Here is a 13,095-nt window from a genome sequence, read left to right on the forward strand (position 1 = left end):
TGTGAATTACTATTTAATATTTATGAGAATATGTTTACAACAATTCATTGGCATTTATGGGGGTGATATTAATTAGGGCTTATATCGAGAATTAACTATTTTTAATCTGATTTGAATGTATAAAAGTTTTAATTTATACAAATAACGAAATTAAATATAAAAATGTCAAGTCGATTGTCCTACTTTTGTATATGGCGTAACGTAAAACTTCATTTAATATAGATAACAAGCGTAACACTGAATATTGAATAATACGTTGTATTGTAGATATTTAATTACTTTATTAATAAAAAACATAAAACGGATATTAAAAGGAAATAACCATTGCAAAGAAAATAAGCTGTTAAAATAGTAGCAACGATTATTATTTGAATAAAACTGGTAGAATATTGCACTAAACACAGAGCAAACATCAATTATTTTTTATATGTGAAAAGCAGGAATATATCGCCACTAGAGCACTAAAATTGCGTTCAATGGAATGCGCAATGTCACTTTCCTTTACTCGACAATTACTTCCATGGCGCTACATCGTGGGGTTTAAAAGTCATAGATGTATGAACTTTCCTTTGAACCCCGTATATATTTTTTAAAATTCTCTCCTCCTTAAATTCTCTTCATTTTCTTGAAAATTTAAAAAATGTAATATGAAATTAACATGTATGTCATTTTTAAAAATATTCTACTGCATTAGGAGTTCTCCGAATTACATTTTATTTCATTAATTCAAAAATGTGTAATGTATTATATTTTTAAAAATTAATTCGAAATTTATATTTTTCTGAAAAGCATAAATAGATCATGAGTATTTTTCCACGTGGACACTAAGAGGGAATTTTATCCATACCCATCATGCCAGACCGTAAAGGACGGGGTAGGACATATGACTGGATTCAGTCCGGATCGAACCGGCTCGGCCATCTAATATATATATAATGTACAGTACTGTACATAATACATACGACATATACGATAATTATATAATATATATTCCTTCCAAATCCATTAGGAATTCCTCAGACGTTGGTTTCCATATTCACTTTATTAATTAACTACTTTGTATATCAGTATAAATTTCATGTGACGAGAACGAGGTTTGCATATAAAATGACACGTGATGTCGGTTGACATCAGAAAGAAAAATAAATTATTCTACTTGTGAATAAATCCAGGCTTTACCTTCAGATAATTATATAATTAGATAATAATTTATTTAAATAACAAAGGAGAAGCTTGGTTAGTTTAACAGCTGTAAAAATTGCATTACTAAATTAAAGAGATAATGACGTTTCAACTCATATTCCGGTGAGGTTGAATTTATATCGTAAACTGCCTTTTATTAAAACAGTTGTGAAGTCTTACATTAACACAGTAGAAACTGTAAGAAAATTGAGAGAATGAATATGAAATTCAAAGGTAAGTTATATATTTTATATAGATACGATAACTATTATTCTTTATAAATAAATGTAAAGTTATCTTAAATATATATTTTAAAATACTTTTATACATGTTTTATTTGAATAAATTTATTTTAATTAAAGTCTATTTTATTTTTTATTAAAAATTAAGTGAATGTTGAAACTTATATAATTAAGTCGTTAAAATATAATAAATTTCAATAAATTTTATATTTGTCAGAATCAGTTAAACGATAAAATTACATTCNGTAAACATTTAAAATTCATTTCTTAAATACATAAAATTTACTCTCATCATTTAACACGCCCTTTCTTTTTCTCCTTTCATGTCATTGAGATTTCACTTTCCAAGGAATCAATATCCTATCCATGACTTTATAATAGATTTATTACTTTTATTATAATACATACGTTCCGGACAACGTATAATTATGACGTTTGTAAATATAGATTTACTACATATTTTACAAGATGAAGGAAAAAAATTATCAATAGATATATGTTTAAGTAGTTGATTTCCATGTAGCATATTACCAGTCTTTCCGAGACATAAACAATATGATACTAGTATACTATATTTTACTTTTACCTTAAACGTCCTAATGAATTTAGCGTGTCCAAAAGTTAATGAACTTTTGGACTCGCTAAATATATAAGTCCGTTAGAAATTTGGTGTATAAACGTATAAACGTAATTTTCCACATGCTGAATGAAGAATGACAAAGATAAACAAACATACAACATTAATTCATTTTATTACAGTATTTACAGAAGTGTTAACGCTGGATTTTTATACACGGATTTATAGCTTCATAGACTACAAATGATGAGCATAACCCAAACCAAGTTTGAAAAAAATACATTTTAATCGACAGTAAAACATACTTTTCTAGCTTCTGTCATTCCAAACAGGGAGAACTATAGGATGCTACTCCCTGTAGTAAATATATTTATTACACTGAATAGCAAATATATTTTTCTCAAGAAGAATATTCTATGCAATATAATAAAATTTTGCACTGTATTTTCAGAAACGTCAGATTTAATTGTTTTTCATTGTAGTAAAAATACAAGTACAACATTTTAAACACATTTTAACGCTTTCCTACTAACTTAAATGATTAAACAATTACTAGATCATCGTCTGAGACTATTTGAGGAGGAACACAAATTTACGCGAAATTTCGTTTTATGCCAAACCTGCTGATACACAACGCCCGTGTAAAACAAGACCAAACTGCAGTGAATTTTTGCCAGTGTTCCGTGGAACATTTACCTCGAGTGTTCCACGAAAGAAAAGATTTTAAAGTTTTTATTCAAATTCATTCCCATTGCTATATTCGTAGATAATTCCATGCTTCTATCTTATTCAATATATTAAAATTTATGAGTTTATTGCTTCATTGTTTCTCGAGAATAGTAAACACGGAATTGCTTATCAATTTTTGAATGTAATGATGCTAATGGTCCCTGTAATAAAAAGTATATGAATAGTGTTCCGCGGCCTCAGAAAGGTTGAGAAGCACTGCCTTATTGTAATGTATTTCCCAAAGAAGATATCCAATTAAATAGTGCAAACCAAATATAAAAATTTCATTTTTATATTTGATAAAATTATTATAAAATGAAAATTACATGTTTCGCCTTTTTAATTCAGCTAAAGTTCTTGCTTTCATTTTTGAATCATATGCTTAGGTCTATATAATTAAAAAATAGCAACTCGCATGATTCATTTGTTGATACAGGTATACCTCGACTTACGTCGTTTCGAGTTATGTCGCCTCTCCTAGAACCAATTACCGACGTAAGGCGTGTTATACCTGTATATAAATATTGAAGGTCAATCAAACATGCTGATGTTTCTAATTTGAAGTATCAGCATATTTCAAAATTAAACTTCATTTAGTTAATGTTTTCGAATATTCTTCATGTTGATTTGGATTCGATTGATGTGATAATGCAATGCAACTAATGGGCGATCTCTAAAGGANTATTTTTAAAGTTTCTAGATTTTATTGATAGTGAAAAATAAAGAATTATTCGATTTTTCAAAAAATATAACGTAATTTAAACGATATTATAATGAAATGCTGTAAAAAAATTGCATATTTTACATAAAATAAAGTATTTTTTTATGCTGGGATCAAGATCAACATTTTTTCTTTTGGCTGGTTGGTGGGCTCGACATGTTCGGACAGTCCACCCTCCTAAATATTCCTGAGTTTTTCGACCCGTTCGAATTCGATTCCGGTTCCCCAATCATCTTAACTGCGTGACCATCCGGTCGTCAAGCTTGATGGCTTTAACACACTGGCACGAGCTTTTGTATTACATCATTGTTTCTTTATTGCTATTTATTTCTTCTTATTCTTCAAATAAGAAGAAATATTATGATTTCACCAAATAATAGTTTCCTAATGAATTTTTATGCATTTTTAAAATCCTTTTTCAGAGCACTTCGCAGATATCCACAGACACGTAAATAGACTTATTGATGATTTTATAATTTTTATAATCTGATTGAATGGATGGTAAACAGTGTTTTTATTCCGTCAGTGTTTCATGTATTGAGAGATAATTTCAATTGTTACAAATACCTCAGAAAGCCACGAAAAGTTGAACTGTAATTTATAAATACATTAGATATATTATTTATTATATTTCTAGTCTTTATCCAAAGAACAAATAATTACTGTACTTCTCCTCACGATAAAATCACTCGTTATTTAAAAATAATAAACGTATTTTAATATATTTCTGTATTAATAACCTGTTATATTTAACTTAATATTTTAATTTAAATCAAAATGTTTTTGTGTTTTCTTGATTAATTTGGTATGAACATATACCGTATTAAAATTGAAATATTGTAATAAATTTACGGAAGAATTCAAATGACTAAACAATTAACTTTAACGTTTATATATTATGATTCCGATAACATAGACTAACTAGGGGAAAATATTTTTCTATATATATTATTATGAAAACATATTCTAGCATCAATAAAAGGCTTTCCATAAATTTAAGAATATTTCTTAATTATTTAAATTGAAGAATTTCTAAATACAAAGAATTTTAGACCTACGAAATACATTAATAGAATGCTTCTCTTTCAGTTTACATCTCCGCTCGTTACGTATTGGTATTATTTTTGTTTTTGGTGTTTACGGTGATGCATTGTCAAAGAGCTGCGTTAAGTGTGGCAATATTAGCTATGGTTAATCATACCGCTATCTATATTATGCATAATGAGACCTATTCAGAAGATTGTCCGCAACCGTTACAACAAAATGATACGCTAAATTACAAAGAGGTAAGAAGTTATATTTAAGCTCTCATAAAACTACCAACGAATTCTTATGAAAGTTGAAGAATTTGAAAACAAAAGTAATCTTATTGTGCCGCAATTAGTTTCTTCCCGAGTGTATTATCATTATTATAACATAATAATAACCGGATGGCCGAAGCGGTTGAGGCAGGAAGCGGGTTTTGAAGGACCCGGGATAAAATCCGGATTATATGAGTATTTTATAGAGAGTAGATCTCGGATACACCATGTTCCGTTCTTTCCCACCTGGTCGCCAACCTTATTGGTTTGGACGAACCAATGATGGGCATAGAAAAAGCCCCTTGTCTTCGCAGGGCAGAGAAATAAAAATGAAAACAGTATAATGTAATACGGTAATTCACAAGCTTTTCTGATAGAACAGTGCTTGAAAAATAATTCATTAATATAAAAATAGATACAGGGTTATATTCAAAGCAGATGACTTGAGAAAAACTGAAGCTTAGATCATAAAAGTTACAAATAGTGACAACATTGAATACAATACAATATGAAACAACACTCATAATTTTTTTTCTCGAATGTACTGATATGATCCTTGAAGATAACATAATTGAAAAAAGCAGCAAAGCGTTTTCCTTACTTGAATTCATAATTCAAATCTGTGGTGAAAGTTTTATTGTGTATTCAAAATAAAGAGTGTGTGATCAAGAGTCAAAACTAGAAACTAATCAATAAGCAGTCACTAAATTATTAACTTATCTCTCGAACACACATTTTAAATACTGAATTACAGTTCTTGGTGCATTTTAAAATATTCTTCTCAGAGTCTTAAAAAACTAAATCTAATGATTTTTAAATCATTTTAGATTCTACAAATAAGATTTTATAAGAAAAATGTAACAACTTTTGGCTGTATCTCTTTACTTACTCAGAATTTAAAAGAATACACACACACGCACACATATACAGTATATATGTGTGAATATATATATGAATACACACACACATATACAGTATATATGTGTGTGTGTATTTGTATGAAATCGGTTACCTAAGTATTTTATTTATTCAATATTTACATTTTATATGCTATTCTTTTTCCAGGGTTCCTACATTTGGTCACAGCCAACACAAGGAATAATTTTAGGAAGCTATTTCTACGGCATGGTGTTTGCTCAGTTTACAGGGGGTGCCATTACATACAAGTTCCGCTCAAAGATAGTTTACGTGATTTGCACCTTTTTGTCATCATTGTTCGTACTTTTGACACCTTTCTCTGCCGAAATTAGTGTTTCAATCATATCTTTGTCTCAAATTATTATTGGATTTGCTCACGTAAGCATAAAACTATTTTAATGTATTGATTCATTCATCAACGTTCTTTAAAAAATAATTTAATTACAGGGACTTATATTTCATTCCACTTTCACACTCTTAGCTCATTGGAGTCCGGAAAGCGAAAAGACAACACTTTCATCAGTTTCTATAAGTGGTGTTCAAGTCGGATCAATCACTGGTTTAATCGTGACTGGATATCTTTGTAAACAAGGGGATTGGTCTTTTACCTTCTACATTTTTGGTAAATAAATGTTATATATTTATTGGGAACAAATATTGTTCATTTATTAAATATGGTTTTACATTTCAGGGACGATTGGAATTGTGCTTTCCGTATTTCTGTTATTTGTAATATATGATAGACCACAAGATCATCCCAGAATATCTGATAAAGAGCTAATATTTCTAAACGAAAATATACCAAATATCAGTTCGGTAGAAAAAGTAATTGAAAAGTTTATTTCCGAAATATTTTTTCGTAATTAAAATTCATGCAGGATTTCCAAAAGTAGTATTTAAGCCGAAAAAAGATTTGATTTGTTTACGCAAGGTACTGTACAATATAATATGAGTAATATAGTAGACATAATACATTTGAATCTGACAGCGTTGAAGTAGATCGAAATGAATAAGAATTACGAAAGGATTCAACAACATAAAGTATTACAAAACTTATAATTTAAATTATTTTTGTGCCTGGTCCATCATTGAAAAGATGTTCGTTATTGCGTAAACACCAGATTTTCAATGGAGATAATTTAGCACCAAAAAGTTTAATATTTCTCTCGTCCCAAATAATATATTGAAAATCTTGGAATTTCTTATATAAGCAGAGGTGGCTGGAGATAAGCCACTACATAAATGCAGCTTCCCAAAGAAAGATAAAATCACGAAATGTTTCTATTTTTATTCTATAATAAGTCTATAAATTATTATAAACGATTATTTCTTATACTGGTTTGATCGGCAAGTAGCGCCGACTAAAACAGTATCTGAAATAAACACGAAATTTATTCGGGCAGTTGCTTGCAGCGCGCCCTTTTGCGACGACGCTTTAAACAGTGCAGTGCCTTCTCCTAAGGCCACCTTTTACTCAGAGAAGTCTTGCAGGTGTGTTCTAGTAACTTATCTCTCGTCTCTTCTTTCACAAACGAGTGACGTCAATACGAGAGTTTTGTTCTGCAAATAACTCGAAGTAACAATCAACAAAGTAGATGATTGTAAGTCAAGTTATTTGCGCATACAACACAGTACAGAATTTTAATCAATGAAATTGTAAGATATTCCAAAATGCAGAGTAAAGAATTATAGAGCACCTAGTTTTCACATTTATAGCCTAAGTATATTTTATAGATTTTATGAATTATAATGTTGAAAATGTTGTCTTTTCAACAAATGAAAATTAAGTTAATTCGTATTTCATTATAAAACCATAATGTAGCTTCTTCCGTGAGACGAAACCTCAAGTGAAATTCATTATCGCGTCAAAATCAGGGTATTATCTCTAACTCGAAATAGGCCTCCTCTTTCCGAGATAGAGAACGTTCTCTTATACAATTGTATAAGAGTGCTATTTGTTCGTGTCTGGATTCTTTGTCGTGTCTGGAACAAAATAATCTTTAAGAGATAATCGTCCATAATCGCGTTTGGGGAAAAGCGATGATCTCTGAAGACGTAGACGGTCAGCGACATTTTCTCTGGAAGAGAGACAATGACCAGAATACTGCCCCTGGACGACTTTATCTCTCGAAGCAGTGGCGTAGCGTGGGTGTCAGCCGCCCGGGGCGGAAGAAAATTTCGCCGCCCCCTTATTTAGGTATCTCAATTTAAAAGACTAAAATTCAGTTTCGTCACAGAATAAGTAATGAACAATTCCATGCTCATTTCAATCGATCCGAATCATAGGTGCGACAAAAATATGAAATGAAATGGTTCAAATTTTTACAAGATATTATTATTATTTATTGTAAAATTTTGACGCCCCCTAAAAGTGCCGCCCGGGGCGGGTCGCCCCTGCCGCCCCCACTACGCTACGCCACTGTCTCGAAGAATCTTTGTTTGTTAGAGATGAGCAGATAGTTGTCTTTCGATCAATCTTTCGTCTGTAGTCTCGAATTCGTTATATCTAATGTGGATGATTAGAATGTACTCGGTACAGGTAGGAGGAAAAACTGTAGTAAAAGTAGAAAAGGTAGTAAAAGAAATGTAATTATCTTCCGTGAAAAGTAAATACAAACATATTGTTTTCGTAAAACAAAAAATTTATTCTAAACACAAAAAATACATTATTATTAAGTAAAAACTCATGCTTTGAAGTGTGCTCATTGCAGGCATATATGCATTTATTGTGCATGGTTTGAATATCGTTTCGATTTTTTGTTACTCAAATCCACTTAAGTGTGTGTCGCGCGCGTGTGTGTGTAATGTAATTGAAAAAAAAATGTGTTATCATCATTGCTTTAAACGTAGATATGTCTAGAGCATTTTAAAACAGTACAGTTTAGTTTTTTAAGGAATAACATATAATACATAAGTAATTTTAATTGTAGCGTATTTACTTGCACATAATTCATTACTTGTATTTGTGTCTTTTCCTACATAGACTATTTTTTATTTCCATTTTTGAATTAATACCAGCTATGAGTTTCATATATAGCTTCTATTTATGACAATGATTAAAGGATTGTTTACTACAATTACTTTCTGTAGGCGTACGCATTTGGAAGTGATTTAATGATACTAATGTTAAAAGTATTTTTCCTATGCTGTTTTTTTTTACAATATTCTTAATTTCTTCTTTCTTTTCTGGTATGCGACATCATCTTAAAATATCTGATAAATGTGGAAGCGTGGAAGCTTTCACGCTTCCACGTTTATCGAATATTTTAATAATGATGTTTTTACTTACCGTTTATAAGTTAAATATTTTTCGTTGTCGACAGTTAAACATATTTCTTTGCTGTCAATTATAAGTTTGACTTTAACCATGAGGTCGTCATCTGTAATCATTTTTATCCAATCCGAACGATCCTACCCTCCGCTCGGATTTGTTTAATCGCGATCCAGTTGATCCTAAGATGGTGTTTGTATATGCGGATAGAGAGTGAGTGATCAGATCGCTATAGTTCGTTTGTTTACACGATTTGAAAGATCAAAGTAATCTTGAATTAGTTTGATTCCAAATGTATCTGCACCCCTAGTGTAATCGTGACATCAACAGCAAAGATAAGATCGTTACGAGTGATTCGGAATTATCTCCGGAGGAGAGTCTCTCTCGTGTTGACGTTATTCTTTCCTAAAAGAAAAGATGAGGGCTAAGGGATCAGGGTACAGCGCCCGGAATCGCGTTTGGGGAGATGCGATGATATCTTAATACGTAAACAAATGATTAGCTAATTAGCTAATAATTTGCTTACGTGTATAATAATAATGATGACCAGTTATGATGTAGACACTGTTTCTCGAAGACAAAAGATAACCCTTGCCGTATTCAGTAACGCAAAGTGCTAAATAAGAAATCTAATTGGCTAAACGAGTGGTGCTAAGAAGTGTGCTAAGTTAGACTTATCATGTGTAAAAATAGCGAATGATATAAACATTATAATAATCATAACTCGCCTAACTAGCATTAACCAAGCCCATAATGGTAGCCGTTGGGTGGTGAAAGACAGGTCCGACATATTCGGGACAGATCCCTGTAAAATTTCTGCGATTTTGGGCAGTTAAAAGAGTCTGCCCTAGAGGAGCAGGCCGACTCCTTTAACTGCCTTGGCTATGCCATCATCGTTTTTCATCTTTTAATAGATTTTGTTTAAAATATTAAAAATAAAGTGTAAAATAATTTTTTTTTGTTAGTAATACTGTATTTGATTAAAATCTTTTAATATTTTGATTCGTCTGAGATATTTACAATAATGAAAACATTCTATTTTACATTTTTTTTTCAAAGCTGAATCTTCTTGTTTTCTATTATATCACTATTTTGGATGAATTTTGATACTTTATAGATAAACTCAAATATGCAATTTTATCTCAAAATTAGAAGCCGAAAGTTCCATGGAAAGCTATATTAACTTCCAGAATAATATGGGTGAGTTCTTTCACAAAAATATGCTGGGGTTTTGGTTATTATTCCTTGTTGACTAAACTGCCATCATATTTGAAATTAGTACTTCATTTTCCTATTCAACAGGTACAGTACGTTTCTATTATTTACTTAATCATATCAATATAATAAATTAAAACGCAATTTTAATTAATGTTACAGAATGGCGTTATCAATGCACTGATTTACTCAGTAGATGCTATAACAATATTTCTTTGTGGATTTATGGCAGATTTTGTTAGGCGTAAATTCTTCAGTATGACTACTACGAGAAAAATTTTTGAAGCATTTGGTAAAAATACTATTTCCCTGTTTTTATATGTAATTATTTCATTATTAATAATTGATCTCATCACAGTAATTACGTTATATATAATATTTCATCTTTTTTTCTTTTAAAGGTACTCTTGGTCCGTCGTTTTGTATTCTAGCTATCACTTTCTTAGGTTGTGATAGTACTAAAGTAATTATGTGCTTAACTGCAGCAATGGGATTCTTTGGCTTTTGTGTTGCAGGAGATATTTCGTTAGTTTTTGACTTGGCTCCCGATTTTGCAGGTATGATAATTTATGCTTTATTTTCAACTTATATCTTGTTTTTATTTTATTGTCGTTTGTTAATTTCAGAGATTTGTTTTAATTAATAATGATTATTAAAAATTTTACATATTTTCAATAAAGATTGTTTAGAATTTTAAATTACAATCCTAAAAATTTGAATTATTGGGCTGCAACTTCAAAAATTATAGACCTATAAATTTCCACTGCCATCCGTTTCTGTCCATCTGTCTTTCCTTAATCTCGAGAACGGAGTTAGTTAGATGGAGGATGAGACCAGAAATGGAAACTTAGAGGCCCCAATTAATTTTATACGAACTTTTGATGAAACTGAAAGTGAAGTTATTTGAATTAATTAAAAATATGATTAAAAATTGCAGTCATTGTGACAGTCTCACAATAAATAATTGCTCGTAAACATTTAAAATTCATTTCTTAAATACATAAAATTTACTCTCATCATTTAACACGCCCTTTCTTTTTCTCCTTTCATGTCATTGAGATTTCACTTTCCAAGGAATCAATATCCTATCCATGACTTTATAATAGATTTATTACTTTTATTATAATACATACGTTCCGGACAACGTATAATTATGACGTTTGTAAATATAGATTTACTACATATTTTACAAGATGAAGGAAAAAAATTATCAATAGATATATGTTTAAGTAGTTGATTTCCATGTAGCATATTACCAGTCTTTCCGAGACATAAACAATATGATACTAGTATACTATATTTTACTTTTACCTTAAACGTCCTAATGAATTTAGCGTGTCCAAAAGTTAATGAACTTTTGGACTCGCTAAATATATAAGTCCGTTAGAAATTTGGTGTATAAACGTATAAACGTAATTTTCCACATGCTGAATGAAGAATGACAAAGATAAACAAACATACAACATTAATTCATTTTATTATTTACAAAAGTCTTGTTAACGCTGGATTTTTATACACTGATTTATGGCTTCATAGACTACAAATGATGAGCATAATCCAAACCAAGTTTGAAAAAATACATTTTAATCGATAGTAAAACATACTTTTCTAGCTTCTGTCATTCCAAGCAGGGAGAACTATCGAGTTACGTCGCCTCTACTGGAACCAATTACTGACGTAAGGCGAAGTATACCTGTATATGGATATTGAAGGTCAATCAAACATGCTGATGTTTCTAATTTGAAGTATCAGCATATTTCGAAATTAAACTTCAGATTTAGTTAATGTTTTCGAATATTCTTTATGTTGATTTGGATTCGATTGATGTGATAATGCAATGCAACTTATGGGCGATCTGTAAAGGATGATATCGCCCGAGAAGACTTTCTATATTACACAGATAGAAAAATAAATTGGAAAACTACACGCAACCAACTCATTAGCTAATAAGTGTAATTCTGCGACCAAAGCAAGAAAGGATCAACTACCGACTTTTGTCAAAAATCAAGGTCTAAAATATCAAAGATATGATCCTTCCACCCCACTCTGGATTAGTGGTTTTTATCCATCATATTGATTAACTAACAAATAAAATTCTTTATTACAGTAGATTTTTTAAGCTGATACATTTAAAGCATTAGAAAAACATTCTCAATAACAACATTCAACAAGAGAAAAATTAGAATAAATTTAGATTAAAGAAAAAATTTATTTTTAATTTCAGGTGTTCTCTACGGATTAACAAACGGTTTGTCTAGCATCACAGGAATAATCTCACCTTATGTTGTAGGGCTTATATTAGACGAAAATGTAAGCTATAATAAAATTTGCGTTTGTCAGTATATTTTAAACTATATTAATTTATTTTTAAATTATTTAGCAAGGAGATATGGTTCGATGGAGTTACGTATTCTATATGGCATCTTCTTTTTATTTTATTAGTGGTATGATATTTTTATTAGGAGCTACTGCAGAGCTTCAACCTTGGGCTATCGCAAAATCATCCGATAAAAAAGAAGTAAAAAATTGATCGCAATAAAATGAAGTCCATTTAGAGATTTTCATGCAAACTCATTTCAAAATAATTATGTAAATGATGATTTAATATAATAAATTTATTTGTTAATTCTTTAACGTATGAAGTATGTCTCTTATTTTACAACTACTTACATTATAAGATGTTTGTATTATATGCTGTATTTATATTTCTCTACTCAAATTTATTATGTAACAAAACAACAATATGTTAAAACAGACATCAAAATTGACATCTTTTTTATTGTTCATAAACTTTTAACACTAAAATTTAATTAATTGATTTAATAATTTTTTAAGTTGCGTAATAATGCGATATTCTCCAATGGGAATTATCGAGGCCGTTTTAAGCATTTTTGAGATTCTCGCTTTCTAAAGACATTATATTTTTATTCTAAATTTAA

The 13,095-nt window shown here is 30.1% G+C and overlaps 1 protein-coding gene across 2 annotated transcripts; it reads left to right on the forward strand.

Annotated features, from left to right (window-relative positions):
- The first annotated feature begins 1,174 nt into the window (after positions 1-1,174).
- LOC111638752 (sialin-like) lies at positions 1,175-12,721 on the forward strand. Of its 2 annotated transcripts, XM_023384507.1 has the most exons (10): positions 1,175-1,416; positions 4,541-4,737; positions 5,818-6,048; positions 6,118-6,292; positions 6,362-6,495; positions 10,094-10,243; positions 10,319-10,448; positions 10,558-10,713; positions 12,381-12,466; positions 12,537-12,721. In XM_023384507.1, the coding sequence occupies exons 1-10, from the start codon at positions 1,398-1,400 to the stop codon at positions 12,684-12,686; spliced, it is 1,428 nt and encodes a 475-aa protein (XP_023240275.1). In that variant the 5' UTR covers positions 1,175-1,397; the 3' UTR covers positions 12,687-12,721. The 2 variants fall into 2 exon arrangements, with proteins under 2 accessions (XP_023240275.1, XP_023240276.1); XM_023384508.1 differs by lacking the exon at positions 4,541-4,737.
- The last annotated feature ends 374 nt before the right edge of the window (positions 12,722-13,095 follow it).

Source organism: Centruroides sculpturatus, unplaced genomic scaffold, assembly GCF_000671375.1.
Source record: "Centruroides sculpturatus isolate CEXI.00-Female unplaced genomic scaffold, Cexi_2.0 scaffold1016, whole genome shotgun sequence".
NCBI lineage: Eukaryota > Metazoa > Arthropoda > Arachnida > Scorpiones > Buthidae > Centruroides > Centruroides sculpturatus.